A 22,800-nucleotide genomic window follows, 5' to 3' on the forward strand; every position below is an offset into this window, starting at 1 on the left:
AAATGCGCAGTGACAAAGATAAGCGAGGCGATGCAGAGGAAGAGGATGTCTGAGCGGCGAGAAACGAAAAACAAATGCAAAGTAGGAAAATGCTAGAGGGGGCAGAAAATAGCTCAGAAATGCCATTTGGGTGCATGTTGTGTATGTGGTGCATTTTCCTGTGAAAATATGGATGTGCATAAATCACTTAGCATGTGTTTGTGTGTGCGAGTGGCTGGCTGGTGGAGGAGCTTTGACGTGGCAGAGCCGAGCATTCCTGCTGGGTGGTGATGTCATGAGAACTAGCTCTCCACTTGCAGACAGACAACCCTGTTTATGTTCCCCTCCAGAGGAGAAACCACACTGTGTGTCTGAGTGTGTGTGTGTGTGTGTCTCTGTCTGACTGTGTGTTATTGGCTCATGGGGGAGGTGGGGAAGCCAAGAGGCACTCGAGAGGGTCTACTTTCCCCCGCCGCTCAGGGAGAGGGAACCACTTACTGATGCCTTCCTCTCTAACATACACAGAGAAAGAGGAAGTTTCTCATGTTTTGCAGAACACAGTAGCTGCACAGCCAGACTGTGCTGCTGTGAGTGATTGCCCTCTGCTTCTAAATAGTCTCCTAAGGGAGGCAGAATTCTTTGCAGTGTAATAACAAACCTAGGGTCAGCTAATGACCACAATACCACACAGAAAACCGATCTTGCGCCATTAAAACTGCATTATTTAAGGTAAAATGTGTGAATTTCTTTCGGGAATTGTAGTCCGCCAAGATCTTGAGTATATCACGCCTGTTGCATAAGTAGGTCATAGATTTGTTGATAAGAACAGTTGGAATAATTTTATTTGCCTGCCAAAGTGTCTGCAACCGTGCAATTATCTTGTCTATATTTGCTTAAAGATTAACCACACGTTCTGCTCATATCACTAAAAACTGAAATCAAGTAGGTAACTTTAGAAAAATGTTATGAGAACTCATCCTAACAATCGTGTTTTCTCTCCCAGATACTGCTGGTATGGTTGTCTTTGTGTCTGTGGTCATGGTTTAATGGTTTCCCTTGCGATAGTGAAATGTGATCTTTGGTCCATGCAGCTTAGTGAATCATAGATCATTCTCCCACACTCTACACGCACCACAACATAGCAAGCCATCCGAGCTTATTCTGCCTGCCACTGCACACAACCGGGATGATAAAGAACTCTTGTCAGCCATGCTAATACCTGCCAGTGAGAAATAGCTGAGAGGTTTAGGGGTTGTTATTATCACAACTTTGTGGCACATGGGCCCACTTGAGGAGCTCGGGTAACTCCTCCATGAGCAGTCATGCTTTCGATGCAGCCATGCTTGCTCACATGTGATGTGACACATGACCTCTTTTGACTCTTTTTTTTTTTTATCCTGCTATTTTAAGTGCTTTATTTGCACTGTGATCTGATTGCTGACAGAAAATAAGTTGATTGTAGGTTTAGACCAAGGATACAAGGATTACCTCAGTTGTTTTGGTGGCAATTACCTCAACAGGTCACCATGGAGACTGCCTTCTGTTCACTGATAGATCTGAGTATGAAATGTATTGAAGTTTTTTTTTCACATGGCCTGGACATCAGTAGACATTGTGGTTGACATTTCACAGTTATATAACAATATTTGAGAAGAGGAGACACCTTGTCCCCGGCAGGTTTGTGGTTACAGTAACAACATCCCCTATGGCATGAAAGAGTTCTTGGAAGCAAATTATATTATCCTTCTCTGCTATGTTTTCCTAATGTTAGGTTACTAACTGCATAATTTTAGCTACTGTTCAGCTCATGATTGCCGTCTCTCTGCGTGATGAATGTGTGTGGTCTGTTGTCTATGCTGAGAGTCACACCAGAGTAGGGGTATTGAAATTCTGTGGCTGTATGTGTCTTCTTGTCACCTGTTTATAGAGTTTTGGGTCTGTAAAGACGAGTTATTGAGTTGTAAATAGGTAGAAGCTCTTCGGTTCCCAGTTTTGTAGAATTGTGTAATGTGTGAACCTGTAGAGCTGGAAAAATATTTGCATATAGCAGACATATCAAGCAAATCAGATCTTCAGTCATGGGAACCAGTTTTGATTCCAGTCATAAATCAAGAACTGATGTACACCTTCAGTGTCACGTGAATGTGATTAATTCAACTAACAGCACAGAGAACCGGCAAGACTGGGAACCACTGACCTATATATCTTTAGAACAATAACCTAATCCGTAAGTATGAGCACCCTGTGTGTTAGTGCAAGCTTGTGTGTGTGTGTGCTGTTTCCGAGAATGAGTTATGTCAACAATTGAATTTAAACCTCATGGAGACAGAGATAATAGATGGCAACCCCCCACAGCCTGTGGTTTGTGAACTTAACCACTGTATTCTGCATGTGTTGTTTCAAAGTCAGTGCCCTTGTGATGTGCTGTTACTGTTTTGTTTTTCTCTCATGGGGATAACTGTAAATGCCATTGTGTTTTTGTGTTTTCAACACTTTTTCAACATCTGATCTGTGCTAATGTGCACTGCTTTACGTGCATGTGCAGTTCATTGAAATGTGAGGCCGCTTCTGCCTCAAAACCTTAAACTATGCCTTGCAGTGGTTCTTCCCAAAGCATGCAAGTTTGCGTGATGTGACGCTATCAGGAGGTTAGAAGTCTGTTTGCTTTGGGAGCTCTGTGCTTGGCGAGCGCACACGCACACATTTTCTCGTGTTTTGTTCACCCTTTTTCCTGTGTTACTCTCAGAGTCAGATTAAAGTGAAAGTCCTAGCGGGATGGGAATGGTCAGAGGCACACACCCCCTCAACCCTGGGAGCAAAGAGGTAGAAGGCTGGAGAGGTCAGGCTGCTTGGCCTGGGAAAGGCCTGAAAAAGCAAGGGGGAGGCACTGTGGATAGATAGATTAGATGGATTGATAGGAATCAGAAGAGAAAATGGAAAAGAGAGTGAGCAGAGAAGAGATGAATGGCAAACATACAGAACAACAGAGGGAAAAAAGGGGAAGAAAGGAGATTTGCGGAGTGACCAGAGTCAAAGAAAAGTTGAGAAAGAAGGAAATAGGAGAAATCAGACAGAGATCATAGGGGGAGAGAGAAAGAGATAAAATAAGACTTGAAGCCAAGACTTGCATGTTTTGGACTGCAGGGCTACTGAGAGACAGTTGGATATAAATGGAATGGAAAATTAAAGCCACGGAAGGTAAAAAAAAAAAAAAAAGAGAGGATGATGCACTACTTGCGTCTTTACCCATTTCCTTCTCTTCCTCTTGGAGGCCAAGGAAAACCAGTGTCTAATATTTCTCATCGGAACTGCATCCCAGTATTTTAACTAAAGCCATGAAGTCTTTGGAGTTTGTTTGCATGAATGTATTTGTGTGTGTTTGCACTCTCTGGAGACAGCAAGCATTGCCTATGGACCAAATACAAGTAAATACCAAACACAAAGTGAACCGTTTTAATACACAAGGAAGCTGTGGTGGTTTTTTGTTCCTGATATCTACAGATGTGCGCTATGATGTGGTTATCTGAGAGAATTGCACCTCTCGTATCAACTTTTTATGATAGTGCACCAAACAGTAAGGCATTGGCACATGCAAAATCAAATAATTTCCAAATCTGTGCAATCACTAGTAATAAACAGAAAATTAATACTAAATTTAAACTGAACCAATGGCAAGTAAAGCAAAAGAGAAAAGAAATGGTTGATTATTCTTTTGGTTAAAAGTAATCAAAGTTTTTAAATGCCAACCATTCCAATCACCTCATTCATTCATTACACTGAACACACGTGTTGCTTTTAGAGGTGCGTGGTTGTGGGTGTGACTGAGTGTGACTGGGTGTGCATTGGTGTAATATTGCTGTGCTCTCTGGGTGTGGGTGTTTGTGGTTAGGGTGTAGCCTTTTTGCCTGGGACACTGCTATCTAGTGACTGCAGGACCATTAAAAGTGTGTGTATGTGTGTGTGAGAAGAGGAACCGGCTGCATGTCCCACCAACTCAAACCAGAGCTGCAAATCCTTTAATTAATTAATGTAACAACCCCAACCAACCCAGCATCCCCTTTTGTTGCCGGTGGAAACCAGAGGTGAGTAGAGCGCCTGAGTACCTGTCTGTCTTAATGATCCCATGGACCTCCTCTGCACACAAATACGCACTCACGGGCCTCCTTGGACGCAGGGAGCCCTTTCTTTCTTTCTTTCCCTCCATTTTCCTGCTGTCTATTTTGGTCAACTGGTGGCCCGTTCCCACAGTGCTGCTGTTCCCATGGTTATCGCCGCGGAGATAGCGAATGGGGGGGGGTTGGGGCGGTGGTGGTGGGCTTGACAGAGAGCGGGAGAGACAGCGTTGCTCTGTTCGAAGAGATAGGGGACTATGCGGCTGTGGAGGAGGCGGGGGTGAGGCGGGGTGAGGCGGGGTGGGGTGGGGGGTGGATGAAGGGTATGGGGTTCGAGTGTGTGAGAGTGTGTGATGTGGAGCTCCCATCAACATCACAGGTGGCCGGCAGGGATTCCGCTAATATGGATTTCTGTTTGATTTTTAATTGAGTTTGCCAGTGTGTGATTTTCATGCCCTCAATTAGCAAGATCAGTCATACGTATTAGAAAGCATCCATCATGTCAGATGTGGAGGATAGCAATATCACATGGGGGCAAACACTTTTATATGTGATGTGAGATATAGTTTTTCAGAGGGGAGATGCTGCTTCCTGACATCTGACATGAAGAAGTGCAAAAACTGAGGTGGCAATAGGAAGTGGATTTGGAAGTGCAGGGAACCCGGAGCTGGTTAGGAGGGCGAGGGCCAGCGAAAGGAGAGAGCAAGCGAGCATGGGAGGGAGGCCGGGGGGGGGGGGTGCTCAGAAAGAGGGACGGATTCAGTTCCCACACTTCTAATTACTGTGTCACTGGAGACTGAAAGGGGACTGCCCCTGGCCCTAGGGAATTTGCTGGGGCCGGTCGCAGAGAGGGTGCAGCAGTGGCGGGAGGGAAGGGGACACGGGAGAGGAGGGGAGGCAGGGAAGGAAGGGTGGAATTAAAGAGGCTGTATGACACAGGAACTCTCTCCATCGTCCTTTCTCTCGGTTTTACCTCACTGCATTCACATTAGAGGTGAACCCCTTCACCGTGAGTCCCCTCCACCCCCCCCTTCTCTGCCCAAATACCCCAACCTCTCACCTCCGACCCACTTCTGCTTAACCCTTCCTTACCCTCCTCCACCTCGGTCCTCTCTTTCCCTTCAGCCTTTGTTCACCATCGTGTACCGCTTCCTTTTTACCCCCACACCCTCTTTTTTTAACCTCCCCCTCTACCTCTCTGCCTTTCTAATGCTGCGAGTCTCTCCTGCGTCTCATGTTGACATGAACAAGGCTCCCAGAGACGCTTTGAAGTGAGTTTGAATTCACGCTCACACAGACTGATGTCTTATCCTGTATCATTATTGCCACTTAACCCTGAGCCCTTTTCCTCTTATATTTGCCCTTATCTCACCCTCCCACAGCCTGGTCACTCTGGCCGTGTGTGTCCCGATGATATATAGGATGAGTCGGAGAGGCATAGATTGTGTCGGTCTGTGTAGGTCCACAAGCTCAGCAGTGGTTTGATAAGAGTTTGAAGCAGTAATAATGTTACTATCTTGCTCAGCATCTCACTTCATAGTCTCATGGACCAGTGGGTCAACGCTGATCCCCCAAAAAATCACACCAGAAGACTTTTTCTTTACTCTTTTTTTCAACAATACACCAGTTTTGTTTTGGTTTTTTTTTCATGTGTGCAGTCACGTTTTATTTTTGGATCCATTTACTGATCAGTTGAGGTATTTATCAAAATTAAATGTCTTGGGTAGTGGACTTGGAGCAGTTGCTTTATTTTTTTTTTTGGAAGAACTTTTTGTTGGGAAAAAAACGCAGTTCACGTTAAATATATTACAGATGAAAGGCTAGGTCAAATAAACACTAGTAGGCTGTTAAGTTGGGTTTTGGTCCAAAAATGTCAACAGAACCGTTGTTGTTTTTGGCAGCTGTTGAATAGTTTGTATGCAACACTCTAGATGTGAATGAGCACCTTGAACAGTGTCACAGTGTCTGCTATAGAGTGACACTCTGAAAGCCAATTTATAGTTTCTACAGTCCTGTACACTCATCAGCACAGACTTTTTAGGGCACATTCAGCTTTGTTTATACTGCAGTAGGCACAGATTGGCCTATTACACAGATGGCCACATTGACCCTCATATTTAATACAGAAAAACAGGGCTGCCATAGATATTTGTGAAAGGTTGGTACCAGCTGTTGAGCTTTTTACAGGATAAAGCAGCTAGTCACAGAATGGGCTACAGCACTGTCAGTGTTGTCTTTTCTTAGCACAGTAGGCAGATATAGCACAGCAATCTGGGGAATTTAGACCTTTCTGCTGTTGTTGGGCATCATCAATAAAAAGTGTGTACAGTGCAAAGTAAAGTCCGTCATCGATTACTTCCTTTACAGTTCTTTAAATGATAACTTGAAAATGTGAATGGCAGAGAATTTCCTCCTCAGTCTCTCCTTAAAGCAAGAGTTTGTTGTGAGCGCCATTTGTTTTCCTGGCACATCCTGCAGTACAGGGGGCTGCACAGTGGCTTGGTGGTTAGCACCTTCGTCTTGCAGCTAGAAGGTCCCCAGTTTGCGCCCCGGTCTTTCCATGATCTTTCTGCATGGATTTTTCATGTTCTCCCTGTGCATGCAGTTTTCTCCGGGTTCTCCGGCTTCCTCTCACAGTCCAAAAGCATGTTTAGGTTCATTGGTAACTCTAAATTGTCCTTAGGTGTGAATGTGAGTGTGATTGTTAGTCTGTATTTGTAGCCCTGTGATAGACTGGTGACCTGTCCAGGGTGTCCCCTGCCTTCACCCTAATGAGGATTAAGTGGTGTGTAGAGGATGGATGGATGGATGGATCCTGCGGTGCACGCACTCAGTGCAATCACAAATTTCAGACTGCACATAGATTTTTGCAGAGGGGTAATTGCGAACCCTGAATTGGCTTCCCCAACTAGCCTTCAGGCTCATGTTAAACTTTCCTCATCTGCAAGTTCGCGAGGATCCTCTAGGGTTTAAGTGACATCTTTTGTTGGACTGTGCATGCTAGGCTTCATGTTGATGACTACTTTATGATAGTGGTCTCCAACCTTTTTTGCACCATGGACTGGTTTCAGGCAAGACAGTTTTCTGTAGACCAGTCAACGTGTACATAAATAATTATCATGTTTTTTTTTAAAAAGTGTCCTAAACAAATAAAATTACTTTTTATTGCTAAATGCATATTTACTTCTTACTTCAGTCTCAATCTCTCCCTCTTTTTAATGAAACTCTCCAGAAACATTCTTTATTAATTTTGGAAGGGGTTAAATTGTCGGCTTCATTTAATGGTTGGGCAGGAAAACTGACAGAATCAAGTGCGGGAAACAGGCACGGATGGAAGTGACGGGCAAAACGATCTTGTCATTTTTCAAAATAGAACACTGTAGACGCCGCACAAAAAATAAGTTTTTATTATTTCTGTACCGGTCTGCGGCTCGGTGGTCGACCACTGCTTTACAATATAAAGCACCAATTGCGCACATGCTGGAATGAAACAACTCCGATATACTGCACATGTGGACCAAGTGGAAGGAAAGTAGTATAATTAGAACAACTACGCAAGGGAGTATAACCAAGCCCAGAGTCAGGGATTCCCAAAGTTACAGTAATTACATTAACATATCCAGGGAGAAAAAAATCCCCCAATGACTAATAAAACCACTGTATCAAAACTTGATTTGTTGTCATGCCACGAAAACATTTCATGGCAACTCAGTAATAGTACTGGGAGCTTTTCAGAAAATCATGAGTCAGATAAATATTGTCCTTGAAAGCAAGTGACGGAAAATTTTGGCACAGTTTTAACACAGTCGGAGTCTAAGCGGCTAACAACTAAAATGTCTTAAAAGGCCAGTTTTACCTGCTTGCTTAGGACAAATCTATATCTCTAAGAATATAACAAAAGCAGTACATTTAACATATTGATGTATTTCTTTATTATAAGGTAAATATTGATCTATAAATAATCTGACTTTAATCATATCAGTATCAGAAGAAATCTTATTATCTGTTCTTACCGATGTCTCTATTTCTTTTACCCTAACAGAGAATATTAGGGATTCAGATAGTGGAGTCTGTAATTTTAGAAAAAGGTTTTAATTAAAATAACTGATTAATTCTGATAATTGATTGTAATAACAAATATTAGAAGTTTAGCACCTCACGATAAACACTTGGTGGCATTAAACCACATGAAGAGAATGAAAATGGTGCAAAACAACATGGAACTAGTGATTAAAATATGACATTTTTCATCGAGCTGTTTTTACAGACGAATGGAAACAATTATGCAGAATGTCTGGAGTCAGCTCAAGTAATTGCAATCAGGCGATTATGTAATAAGTGTGGAAAGAATAATGGGAATATGATTAAATTTACTTCACACGGACCCTAGCGGACCTTCTTAGCCAAAACTGCACATAACACCACTTGTGTTGCATCTGAAATCATTATTTACCAGATTGTGCAATATAAGCCCACACAGAAAGATCTGACTCACTTGTCCATCGGATTGCACAAAAGTGAGAAACCATATTAACATGTAAGACTAACCTAGACTGTTAAACCACTCCAAAAGCAGCGCTAGGCTTACCACTAAAGTACAACCAGTGAAGTAATATATGTGTCAGTAGGTTCGGTACATTTTCCGACTTCTGTATGAGGCAGCGTGTGAGTCTTCACCACAGATTATCCTACTGTTTCACTGTTGTCTGACTTTGTGGGCTTTTCTTAAACCCTGTTGTGACACTACATGATCCACCGCTGTGTGTTTGTTGCTGAGAAACTCCGGCATCTGGTTGTGCAAGCTTTCAAACCGGTGGACGCTCAGGCTGGCATACAAAATTATTTGCTGGTACCCCACTCCGGCGTTGACACCTTGTCTGTCAAAAAGCCACGTGGGAGCCTGCTTTCCTCTCCGTTCCCTCACAGCTCTTGAGGAGAGAACAGACCGGACCAGCAGCAGCAGCCACCACTGTCAATATTTACAGTCCTGGATGAATCACTCTGCATTACAATAACATTCCCTGCGTGCCTCTACATCAGGAAGAGATTAGAAAAAAGGAATAGTGAGAGAAGCGGCGAGGAGCGGGGCGGGGGGCTGAAAGGGTCAAATTTGCTGTGGCGGTGATAAACGTTGAGTAAAAGAATCTGCTGATGGCTCTCCCATGACGAGGCTGCTGTGTATGTGCGTGCACGTGCAGACGTGGATCAGGTTGATGGATTCGGTGGGTGGAATTTTGGTTTAAGTGTGTGGGTGTAGTGACAGTTTGAGAACTGTTAGCGCATGTCGAGGAAAGCTGTGGATGTCGTAATGTCGGGTTGAACGGGTACATTGAAGGCATGGGAAAAATTAGTGGATTTAGACGGTTTTAGTGTGTAAGTGTGTGCAAACGTCAAATTGCAAAGGCAAATGGGGCTGAAAAGCATTTGGAGCTCCAGCTCTGTTGCAAGAAGACAAATTGCATGGATGCTCTACGTGTGAGAGAACCAGTTGTCTTTATTGCCCGTGTGACCCAAACCACAAAACTCCTCATTTATCTTCTCAACAATTGTGGAACAATCAAAGGAAAAACAGGCAGAGAAAGAAAAGTAAGATGCAAAAAGTAAGATATACTGAATGTAAGTAATGGAATTTGTCAAATATCAACAGTTATTTTAAAGCAGATGATTTTTGACAGTTTGTGTCATAGATAAAAATGCAAAGTTGTTTTTTTTTTGTTGTTGTTGTTTTTGAAACTGAACCAAAATTCCTGCTTTGACATTTGCAGTCTGTGTCATAATTTTATATTGGCACGATAATTTGCAGACCTAATATCCTTATATTGGAATGTTTTGACACTTGCTTATTATAAAAAAGTAACTGAAAATGCTTGAACGGTGTGTTTGCTGTGGGGCTGCAGCTACCCATTATAAACATCATCAATTAAAGATGATTTGGAATGAAGATGGGGTTGTAAACGCTCACAGGGTCTAAGAATCAGACTAATTCCAGGGTAAGTTTTCTGTGGGTCAGACAAGGAAGAATCACAGTGTGAGGGAAAACCTCCTTAAACAAATTCATTTTTGACAGTTTGGTCAATATTTGTGCAATACTTCTGTCACTGAAATAAGAAATGCTCTTTCAAGTTGCATTTTACATTGAATTTTTTACACAAAATTATTTTTTTTAATGTTGAATACAATCTTTTTCATTTTTCCCTTTATAGTTATTGAAAATAATGGAAACATGTCCATCATATTTCCCCACAAACAAGAGCTTTTTACCCAAATTTAATAGTTTAAAATCCAAAGATGTTGTTTAAAAGTTAAAAAAAACTGCAAATGTTTGCATATGAGAATCTACAACTAGTATTTTTTTTTTTACATTTTTGCTTCATCTAAGCAATGAATCAACTATCAAAATTGTTGCAGTATAATTTTGTGTTAATTGACAAACGAACTAGTTGTTTTAATATTATTAATTATATCAATAATGGTAAACTTTATTTATATTGCAATTTTCTAAACAAAAGTGCTTCACATCTGCTGTAAATGAATCATCAAATTTAACAACAGATTTATGTACAAACCCATAAAATACCTTTCCAGGGTAAGAACAGTAAAAATGTGAAATACATTAAATAAAAGACAGTTCAAGCAAGTTAAAACTCATGTAAAGTCAGGAACAGCTCTCCCGTAAAAGTATGTTTTAAGAGGGGATTTAAAAGACATTACTGACTTGGCCGACCTGATGTCTTCGGGAAGGTCGTTTCAGACCTTCAGCTACAGTTTGGAAACAATTTGCTGATGAACTCACACTCATATGGTAATTAAGCAATATTAAAAATTTAGACGGGGCAATGTTTTATGTCATGCACCACCTACTTCTTTACCCCTCTAACTCCAAAATTTTAGCCTGATTGTTTTCATCCTAAGCCCTAATAAAAAAGCAACATATCAATAGAGGCTTGCTGCTGGTTTAATCCAACTTTTTACGTTTTTAAGATGAGCCGTTTTTATCCCCCTTCAAAACCCCATTGCCCAGCGAGCAGCATTGTCAACGGACCTTTTCAGCTCGTTGTTTTCTTGAGCTGTTTGGCTTAGACTGGCCCCAGCTATCTGGCGTCTGAAGAGAGAGAAAAAAAAGGAGTACTTGGGGAACGAGAGAAAGAAAGAGGTTAGAGGTGAGAGACAACTGGAGAAAAGGAGAGCAGGGAAATTGAAGAAAACACTGGAAGGGGGTAGATGGAGCTTCAAGCAAGACACAGACGAGCGAAGACATCGGTTCGGCTGGAGAGAGAGGCAGAGATAGAGGTTGGGGTTGAAGGTTGAGTGTGTAAAAACCAGAATGAACTGACTGTGCCAAGCCAAGGGAAAGCATTAGTGCTATTTGTGTGACGGCGAGACTGTTATCTGCTCGACTCTAGACTATTATCTTCTTCATTACCCCTTTTAGTGAACACCAATAAAGACGGACTAAGGGAGCAAAGGAGGGAGGGAAGAAAAGGCAGAAATGCTGAGGCCAAGTGGAGGGTGAGATAATGGTCGAAAGTGGAAAACAAAGTTGACAAGAGAAAGAAACAAGATTGAGCAAGAGTTAAACAGAATCAGGGAGAGGGAAAATTAAAACCGTTTCCCTGCATATTACGAGAAACGGCAATTAAAGTCCCAGTGGTGCCTCGCTTAGTGTAGCTACTGATGATTTATTACAACTCAAATAATAGAACATAATCAGTTATTTTCAAAAATGCAATATCTTCAATATATCACATTTTCCATGAACCTAAAATAATAACTGCACTGTATATCATATAACATATCAGCTTAGCATTATAGTGATAATGATAGTTTATTAGGTACAAAGCTACAGTATACATACTGAAATGTACCTTTTAACCAAGTCAAAGCTGAGAAAAAGGTACAAATATAGGAAAACTGTAATAACATATATGACACCTTAAGAAATATAGAAGCAAAAAGTGTAAAGGAAAGTATATAAATGAGCAAGGCCAAGTCAAGTGTTAAAAAACACAAGTACAAGTCAAAAGAAATGTCCATAAGGTCTAAAAAATATATAAAATACATCTGTGATTTTTAGTCATATACTTCATTATTATTTATAACATCTCATAGATTTAGAAAATGAATACTTTAATGGAGAAGCGATCAAAAGAAAAATAGCTGTTCATTGAGTAAATAAGATGAGAAAAACTCTCCCTCACTGGGAAAATTCAATATAAATAAATAGCTGTTTTTTGTGTTGTTTTTTAAATGCACCGAAATTACCAGATTTAAAACTTTGCACCAACAAAAATGTTTCAGTCTAGTTCATGGACATAATAACCACATTTACATAGACAGTGGTAGACAGAGTCACCACCCAAAAATCCTCGAGCTACATCACACTAATACATGTCCCTGCCCAGATGAGCCTTTTAGCTCCGTTTCAGATGATGATAAATTATCGTAGCATAATAGATCAGTTGATGAATGTAGCGATGGTCAGGCCCAATGAAGAGCAAACACAAGTGTCCAGACTTATCCTACGTGTCCACCAGATGGATGTAAACGTGTCGCATCTGAATATTGCCTTCTTGGTGGCCAGTAGCCGGTGTTCAACTCCTGCTGACCGTCTTCTCCAACTATCCTGCCCCTGATTGGACAAATGCATCGACTCGGGAGCTGTCTGCTCCTGGATTTCAAGCCGGACCAACATGGCTCGCTCGGTCGCAAACTTTCTCTTTTGTTACGAAAACAGTTCAGCGAAAAGTATTTCTAAAAGCATTTGAGGCAATAAATAAGCTGCTGAATCTGTCCTTGTTTTAGTTCACCGACGGCTAGTTTAGATGTTTGTCGAAAATTTCACGATGCGTCGAACCTCCGCACGCCGCATCAAATTTGCATAAAGTAGAAGTCGAGTGTACTTTATGCAAATGAGCTGCGGCCCGCTCCAGGTAGACGCACTGGATTGCAGCTCGAAATGCACTGCAACCGGACTAGCATGCAATGTGGTCATTTCACATAGACAATGAATGGGATGTGGGAAATTGCCAGATCTAGTGGACATGTACCTTTTGTCACAACACCAGAATTTTTAAACTTAAACGGGATCAGCAGCGTTTCCAAAAGAGGTCCTAAAATTTCCAAGTAGTGTGGATAAAATTGGTAGTATTGAAACATATTAGTTTGGACAGCTGACTTGGGAAAAACACAAGGAGCAGTAGGAACATGTACGCTAAAGATACATTAACAGCAGCGTCGCCCAGTCGTGTCTCGTTCTGTTCTGTGATTTGTCTCCCTGGGAAAGTCAGGGAAGACGCAGTGCGACTATAAATTGTGCTTCATGCAGGTGAAATGAGCGGGTGCCACATGAATCACGGAGGGGTGTGCATTTGTGTGAGAGCTGCGTCTGAGTTTTTACATCTTCTGCATGCCTATGCAGTATGTGCGTGTGTGTATATGCACATGTGTGTGTGAGTCAGAGGAAGGTGTGTGTGATGTCAAGCCCAGACAGGCTCCACTGTGGTCCAAGTTCAGGTTGCTGTCAGGTGGTAGTGGTTAGTTAACAGAGCCGGTAATTACCTCAGACTGTCGGGCTGAGATGTTGGCCAGATACCCTCAGGATACTGTGGGAAAGTACATTTAGTAGGTCACTGTGGCAGTTCCCTCTTGTTCCTGCAGCAGCCGAGGAGTGACCCTTAGTCTAGGTGTTTAGGTACTGTAAATACAGGAAGAACTTATTTTGAAAGGATCTACCCAACTATTTAAAGAATGTGACAAGGTGTGCTAATAAACCTCTGTGTTATTAGAAGAATATTGGTAATATAACACACTATGAGACCTCTTTTACCAAATTGTAGACATTTTCTCACTTTACTTTTACACTTTAACATACTTAATGCATGCTTGGGCTTGTACCCTTTTTGCTGCAGGTGTATATTTGTGTGCTTTATTGAAGTCCTTTGTCTCCATCCACTATATTATAAACTTTATTTACTTTGAACAAGAATCTGACTGATATAATTTGGCTGATATCATTGACCGATATTAGCCTGTCTCACACATAACAGGACTGGCATGCATGTTGTCTGATGGAAACTTTCTTTTACAGATTATAAGACAGAAACAGAAGCTTTTGGTAATAAAGAAGGAATTTCATCACATTGTTTGTCTTGCTGAGCAGCTTTGACTTCATTGCATACAATACAGTTTGTAGCAGAGTGTTTATCATAGCTCAGCAGTTTGTGAAATTCAGCACTAGAAAGTTCATTTTCCTTTTTTAATATAACTAACATGCATTTATGGCAACATTGGCTGATACATTTACTTGTTAATGTTGGTTAATCAAGTGCCATGCCATGTCATTCAGCATAGGTGATCATTTCTCTCCATCTAATCCGATCTTTTGCTTTCTGAATTGTGACTGTTGCCCTTTCCATGTGTAGCCATGATGTTAATCCGTCTATCATTTTCATTCTCTATCTGCCTTGTCCTCTCTTCCCATTAATTTTTGCAGTTGTGACAATATATTCCAGGGTCTCTTTCCTTATGATATGTCCAAAAAATGTTGCTTGTCGTTTCCTAATTTTGTTCAGTGGCGTGTAATTTGCATTAAGTAATTTTAAAACATCTTCAGTGGTTATTCTGTCCGTATAAGATATACGTAGCATGTAAAACCACATCTCTGCTGCAGTGATTTTGTTTGACATTTTATTATTTATGTTCCAAGATTCACAGCTGTACATCAGAACTGGTAGGATGTAACAGTTAAGAGTCCTCATACGGATGCTAATTGCTATTTTCTTATTTGTCATTGCTGCTCTACATCTGATGTCTGTTTCACATCTCCCATCTGATGTCATCCATGGACCGAGATATTTGAAATGATGAACCTGCTTCAGTATTTCTTGGTCTAATTCTATGTTACAGGTTGGGATGATATATTACTTTGAAATTATCATTACTTCTGTTTTCTTTTTTGGTTTAAAGACAGTCCAAGTTTTTGTATTAATTGTAGATACTATGGTTTGTAAGTTTTCTTCGCTGTTTGCTATCAGCACTGTTTCATCTACATAACGTGCGATATTGATGTTATAACCTCCGATTGGATCCTCCCGGTAAGCCTTGTATTTTCCTCATGATGTTTTCACTGTACAAGGAGAGCAGGTCAGGTGACAGCACACATCCCTGACTGAGTCCTCATTTTATTTTCGTTGTTCTTCACCATTGTCGTTGTTTAATCTCACTGCTGCACTTTGTTGCCAATAGAGATTTTTTATCATTTGTAAATCCTTTCCATCTGTGTTTGTGTCCTTTAACATCTGTGTTATTGGTGTTTTACTGGTTCGAAAAGCTTTGGTGTAATCAATGAAACACATGTAGAAGTCTTGTTGTTCTTCTATTGACCTTTCCATAATAGTTCTTAAAATCTGTATTGTGTTTGATGTGCCTTTTCCTGCTACAAATCCGTATTCGTGTCTGCTAATGTTGGTATTCCACCCCAAAAAACCAATACGGGCCAGCTTCTGCTATTAGTTAATTCACTTTTTGAACATATTCTGATGAGCAGAATATCTGTACAAACCATCTGAATCCAAAGAATAACTAAGAGAGGGTTGTGTAACTGTACCTTTATTTTCTTACCTGCATTTCACGGTTTGATGGTGTCACGCAGGAAATATTCACACTGTTTTTTTTTTAACTTGTATGTGCAGTAAAAGCACATCTTCCAGTAACTATTTTATTAGTTGAGAGAAAAGTTGATTCAATCAAAATGTTAGGTTTTGTGACTTTCTCTTTTTTTCCCCATTCTTTGGTATCACATTGCAAACTGGCGGCTGGTGTTCCGGCTTTAATTTTCACTTGAAGATAAGAATTTGATTTAATGATTAACACTGAAGTGATGCCAGCTCTTTCAGTCGGGGAATGCTAAACGAAGTAAGATGTTTCCACTCCTGTCTCACGTCTAGCCAGAGAAAATAAAAAAGCCTCACTTTTCTGCAGTTTGCATCGTGTCTGAGAAAAGGCGTTCAAATCACCTTGCATGACCTTTTTACTGTGTGGGAAAGCAGAAACTGTCAATGCTTTCGTCTCGTTAGCTTCATCTTACTCATCACTTCTGCAGAGGTAAAGTACAGTAGTTTTTCCAGTTCAGCATAAATCTACAGCAGCAACAAAATGTTACATCTGCCTAACAGAATGACAAGGAATCGCTGATGGCTCAAGTTCCCACACTTGGAATGATGTGAGCAAACAATGAATCTCTGGTTTTGAATGTTTTCTTATGCGTTCCTTTGAAGGAAAACTGTAGTTTCTAGAGAAGAAAAGCGTTCTTTTCTTATACCCAGTGTATATGTTTTAGACCGCAGCAGCCTTGGACGGTGGACTTTCAAGTATTTTTAACGTTCACTCGGACTTTAAATTTGCATAAAGCCAGATAGACGGCCTTTTCAAAGAGAGACGATGATGCCGTTCGAGCTCCCTTCTCACTCTGCTTCTCTCTGGTTCCCACGCTGCCCCTTACCTGACTTACCGCAATTTGAATCAAATCACTATTGCCCAATTGGCTGGTCTGACCATGTGACCTACATCGGCCCTAAAAGCACCGCCTTTTGAGATTGGTCGAGGATTTTCCCATGGGAGCTGCCTACTGAGCCACTGCAGTGTGTGTGTGTGTGTGTGTGTGTGTGTGTGTGTGTGTGTGTGTGTGTGTGTGTGTGTGTGTGTGTGTGTGTGTGTGTGTGTGTGTGTGTGTGTGTGTGTGTGTGTGTGTTTGTTTGAGCACGTTAGGGGAAAAAAAAATCCCCCTCCCTCCCTGCCTCTCACCCCCCGTCTCTTTCCTACCTCCTCTCCACTATCCCCCTTTCTCTCCTCTTTTTTTTCCACCACCTCCCATCCTTTGAAACACAGTATCACACTTTAGATAGCCTTTGTTGTCACGGCAAGGAGCGTTCCGAGTGTGAGAATGCAGGAGGTTCCCTGAAAAACCGAAAAGAACAAAGGGACAGGCAGAGTAACACAATGTAGCAACGGCCTAAAACTCTGCAGAATTGAATTAAAATTCTCTAAAATGTTTCATTATGTTTGCTGATTTAATTTTCGGTGGCCTTTTGATCTAATTTAAAGCCCCCATGTGGCTTTAAATTGCAAAAAGCTTGAAGAGAAAGGCTGAGTTAGCCAGTTTTTGAACACAGTTTGGCATTTTGTTAAATTTTGAACAGTGATGAGAAGTCTCTCTGCGATTTAGTAGATTCACGTTGTGATTTTGCACTTTTTTTTAGAGCATATGGCAGCTGGTTGAAGATTGGCTAAAGTACTGCGTCAATGTAGTTCTTCCTGAGGTGTTCCAGTCACAGTGGGTGGACATAGCACAGGATTTCTGGAGAAATTTGAACTTCGATGGGGAAGCATGTACAAATCAAAGCACCTCCAAAGACCGACAGTATCATGAAATACAAAGACGTGGATAACAAAGAATAGTCTGTCCTTTGGTGTGCTTGCAGTGTGGCCAGGATGCATTGTAACAAATTTCGGGTTCCTTGCAGAGGTGTCCATGCAGACGTGACAAAATTGACATTACATGTACGATTGTGGACCTTTGCTGACACATGGATGTGGAAGGAATTAATTGGTACTGGACAAAACTGCACAGCTATGTGCTTCTTAAGCCATGTTTATACTGCAATACATGTGCATTTGCTTTTCTAGTCAACATAAGACAGTTTTGAAAACTCGATTGCATAAAGGAAAAGAAGGTCTTATCTACATATTCTGGGAATACACACTACAGCCAAGCATGCTTGCTCCCGCCACACATACACACATTTTGGGCTGCACACAAACCTTTGCAAAGGGGTCCATATGGACTCTTGCAAACCTGGAGAGAGATTTACATCATGCAGACCCACGGATGCAGAAAGTATCAGTTCAGTCTGTGCTTTCCACATCTGACTGATGCCAACTCTAAAACCAGACTTGAGTGGATGATGAAATTTACATCATGCGGACACAGAAAGCATGACTTTCCTTCAACACTGGCCTCATGCTCTCTTTGACGGCTGCATACCTAAAAAGTCCAGAAATTTGGTGGTACAAGAAAATAAAACACCATCTGTTCAAAATCTGTTTTTCCTGCAGGTTGTTCATATCAGTACGATGTGTGACTGCAAATGTAAATAGTTTCTCATACTACAGAACTTATCTGTGTGATAGATCTCTGCAGGAACTTTGCATTTGTTGCTCGCTGTTTTGATTATAGAATTATTTCCATCCAGGTTGCGTGTGTTGGAGATGGTATGTGTGTGCCTGCCCGTCCGTGGCTTAGCCTTGAGAGTTCAGAGCAGGTTCTGGCTTGCTCAACTCTGGGAAACTTTGAGCTGAGCAAATAGCTCAGTCTGTTTTCCTGGCTGCCGCCACACTCGTATGTGTGAGCCATGTGTGTGCGCTATGTGCATTTGTATGCGGTTTATGCACACTGTAGTGTGTAATGTGTTTTGTCTGTGTGGTTTATTTCAGTATGTGTTTGCCTGTTGTGTGTGTGTGTGTGTGTGTGTGTGTGTGTGTGTGTGTGTGTGTGTGTGTGTGTGTGTGTGTGTGTGTGTGTGTGTGTGTGTGTGTGTGTGTGTGTGTGTGTGTGTGTGTGTGTGTGTGAAGTAGAATGCAAGGATGAGAATACAGCATGTTCTGAGGGAGTCATGAGCTTTATTCCCACAGACAGGACAGGAGATTACACCTCTGCTATTCCCACACCTCCACTGTCTCCTGCAGCTTTCTCCTGCCCTGACCTCTATTACCACAGAGGTAAACACTGCGCTGCATGTGCGCATATAGGAGAGGACATACTTTTGTGTCGGGTGGTGAGTGCTCCTGATTGGCCCCTAATGTTTCACAGGTGAAGTGAGACAAACGTTAAGTGAGGATTTTTCTTGTGAGCGAGGTTTGACTTACAGCCGACCTCTAAGTGGAATGCTGTTTGCTGGGTGGAGCTCAGGTGTATTGACAGGGCTTTTAGCACTGACATGCTGTCAGGATGGCTTACAGACAAGTGTGTGTGTTCACGTTAGGGGCTGGCAAACATGAGGTCACTAATGTCCCTCCAGGGAGACCTTTACCATGGAGAAGGACAGGACAGCATGGACATGTGAATATTAGGCGTAAACGCCGTCTCCACACACACTCACATACCGATCTGATCCTTCTCCAACACTTGTGCCCTTTCACACCAAAGCAACAACCTGGGAAAAATGTCTGTTTGCTGTCGGTGTGAATGGGTCAACGCAGGTTATGAGGCGCTGCGGTCCTGCTTTATCTTGCTCGAACACGCCTGACACAGGTGAACTCTGGTTCCTATAGTTACCATAACATTAATAAGGTGAGGTTCTCGTACATACTGTCGACTTATGATTGAGAGGATTAAGAATTTAACAGCGATAATCAGGTCATTTGCTGTGGATCATTAGGATGCACAGCCGTCAGTTTGTGTCCTACACTCGGTTTGTGTTTAGTTGGGTGTACATTCGCTACCAGGCAGTAAATTTAATAAGTACTCCGCAATATATATAGTCCGTAGCTGCTCATTGTGGTTGACTGATAAAGGTTTTTTTAATGGTCGATACATAATACTGAAATAACATATTGTTGTTAGTTTATTTTTTTATTTGCAGAGTTGGTATTATCTGCACTCTGTCTTCAATTAACTTATTTTCAATGTAACAATAATAATAATAATAATAATAATAATAATTATCAAAAAACCTAATTCATGAATGAAAGTTTATTTTAGTGCACATAACTACAGTATTTATCAGCAGATAAAAGCGTCTCCTGCTGCTTATCTGGTAAATGTACTGACGTACAGACTGACCCCAGATAGCCCCTGCATTCATTCATCTATCACTGATGTCTAAGATATTATTTCATATGTGGACATATGTCAGGAAAACACTATTGTTGAATTATTAATTATAAATTCAGGAAAGAGATTTTTATGGTAAATACATGTGCTTGGTTTAACTTGACAATTGATGAAGTTGTATTAAAGTTAATATTCTACAGAAGTTGTCGTCCTATTTATCTTGAATACCATTTTTATCACCATTTAGATATTTAATCCATACAAATTATTGCTGGTTTTACCATGAATTTTTTTTTAAAAGATAGAAGTACAAATGTGGCATGAATATGAAATGAATCCATCTGTTTTTCATTGTTATGTCACAAGTTTTCAAGTTTCCCTTTCAGTTGTTATAACTCAAGCAATCCAGCTGTCTCCTGAGGACCAACTGAATTCTTTTTTTTTTCTTTCTCAGGATATTTGGACGAGTAACAGCTCTTGAAAATGCTTGTCTTAACCCAGCTGTTAATGACTATTTTTTCTGTTTGTCCAGGCGTGCAACAGCGATCAGTATGTGGCGGTTCCTCGAGAAGACATGGCCAGGATGCTTAAGCAGAAAGGTGTGTCTAACCTTTTTTTGCTTTTGTAAAAACTCACTTTGTATTATCTGAAAGTCTTTATATGATACTGGATGAAGTATATGAGGATAAATTAACATGCTGCCGTTTTGACCTCACTATGGCTAATTTGACCTCATTTTTACTTAAGAATAAAGTTGTGTTTTCTGTGCAGGACTTTTGGAGGAGCAGATCACTGACCAAACACTCCAGGAGTCCCATCAACAGGAAGAGGAGAAGCTTGGTGACATTCTGACCCCTGGAGTGACCCCTGAACTGCCCAGGTATGCCCTTCAGTGTCGCTGGGCCCCTCTCTCAGGGCTGGACCCCAACACCCTGACCTTTCCCGGGGGGGCGCCCATTCAGCTCCATGCTGTGCCTCCTGGCCTCCTGCCGAGGATACCGCTCTTCTATGTCTGCACCAGATGTGGCAAGGTGTTCTGGGAGGGCTCTCACTTCGGCCGAGTCCTCTCCATGTTTCAGGAAGTTTTACACATAACAGACGAAGACACTGAATCAGCCGCTGGTCCCAGTACGTCAGCACAGCAGAACTGACTGGTGTAGAGCTGATAAAATATTTATAAAAGCTTTTGCACCACATGTACTTTATTTAATAAGAAGACTGACGGATTTAAGCTGCCATTACAATTGAAAGGTACAGGAACTTCAAATTTGCATCACTTGAAGTATTAAATTATCTGTAAGTTAGATCAGTCAGCCCTCTATAACATGTGAGTTAATAAGTTGATTTTTTTTACACCTAGATCACCAGCAGATTTAATGTGATGGTCACAGGTGAGAGCTTTATTCACATGCTTTTATTTTCAATAATTTTAAATTTATTCCGTTGGCGAGAATTTAAAATTAATTCAATTTCAGTGAACCAAAGACCGGTCACAGTGTGATCGCGTTTGGACTTTTGTTCTTGATTGTATTGACTCTTTATCAAAAATCACATTTATGATGATTGATGGTTTTGATAGTGATCTTTTGCACTGTAATTCCTCAACAGCCTGTCAATCGAGACATGGCTTAAATAACACCATCACTTTATTGAAATGAAGGGTGATTTTTGCCTTAATGTTCCTCACGGCTTTATTCATTCACACCCACCAGAGTGACGTTGAAAGTAACGGTACTCGTCAAACAGCAGCAGCTTGTCAAATTTTCCAAACGACCAATAGCCAAGTTTATTTATAATTTAGTGAACAATGAAATACGTAAGAAATTAAATAGAAAATGATAAGAACATAAAGATTTAAAAGGTTAGTTAAAAGCCTGATTAAAAAGGTGAGTCATTAACCTTTTAAAAACATCGACGGTCTCTGCAGTCCTGAGGTTCTCTGGCAGGCTGTTCCACAGGGGCATTTTTGGGACATTACAGTTTGTAATAGATTATAGGCCAAAGTGAATACTTCTTTCACGCTCTCTCTACGGGCCAATATTGGTGCTGAAATTACAGAAAAGACCTTCCCTAAATCAGTTCAAACTTGTGCCATGTTGAAAACGATACATAGATGTTGCTAAGTCTACAGTAGTAAGACCGCCGTTGCAGCTTTTACAGAAAAATGACCAGGTTGCTCATTTAGCCGTGAAGCCGACACGTTCACATGTCGTCAGATTACTGGAAAGGGGTGAATGTCTGAAAGGGGCTTTTGACTCACCACAGATTTATGTCGTCGAGCTATAAAGCTCTACAGGACGCGTACGCACCAAAGTTAATTTGTTCCATTCAACACTTTCTGGGGTCACATCTGGTGACAACTTTTTTTATTGTTTTGACTTGAAAGCTGTGGTTAGGCGATGACAGGACTCAGTTCTTGTGGTACTGTACGTTTTTTATTCTCTCTTATTACTGTTATGGAATGTTTAATTATTTAGTTGGATGTGTTGATAAAAAGGACTTTTCATTTGATTGTGAGAAGTAGTGATCGTTTCTTTCTGTCAGCAGATGTTTTGCTTTTTGATGTGCTTCTAAATCCACAAAGCAGATGGTAAGGGTGGACTGAGGGTGGACAGATTGATGAGATCATCTAAGCTTCACTGATGTCTGTCAGGTGTAACACTAGCGTGGGGGTTTCCTGCCCCGAGGCTCGAGAGTGGTCAGGTCACAGAGTAACCCGCCACATGCCGACAGAATCCCTTCGCTTTCTTCCCTTTTCACAAATCTCACGTTGAATTTGTGCGATGGCAGCAAAGGAGATCACCCCAAAAAGGTTCAGAGTGATCTAATGTGGAAAATTCCGCCATTAAAGGTTTTCTGGTGTTTTCTGGAAAACTCCAT

The 22,800-nt window shown here is 41.3% G+C and overlaps 1 protein-coding gene across 3 annotated transcripts in view; it reads left to right on the forward strand.

Annotated features, from left to right (window-relative positions):
* exd3 (exonuclease 3'-5' domain containing 3) overlaps window positions 1-22,431 on the forward strand; it is a 46,094-nt gene extending 23,663 nt beyond the window's left edge. For all 3 annotated transcript variants that reach the window (XM_055019202.1, XM_023294425.3, XM_035941032.2), the window contains 2 exons: window positions 20,453-20,519; window positions 20,692-22,431. In XM_055019202.1, the coding sequence (XP_054875177.1) occupies window positions 20,453-20,519; window positions 20,692-21,071 (447 nt within the window). In that variant the 3' untranslated portion in view covers window positions 21,072-22,431. The remainder of the gene's footprint in view (window positions 1-20,452; window positions 20,520-20,691) is intronic.
* Window positions 22,432-22,800: the final 369 nt, after the last annotated feature.

Source organism: Amphiprion ocellaris, chromosome 17 (assembly GCF_022539595.1).
Source record: "Amphiprion ocellaris isolate individual 3 ecotype Okinawa chromosome 17, ASM2253959v1, whole genome shotgun sequence".
Classification (NCBI taxonomy): Eukaryota; Metazoa; Chordata; class Actinopteri; family Pomacentridae; genus Amphiprion; species Amphiprion ocellaris.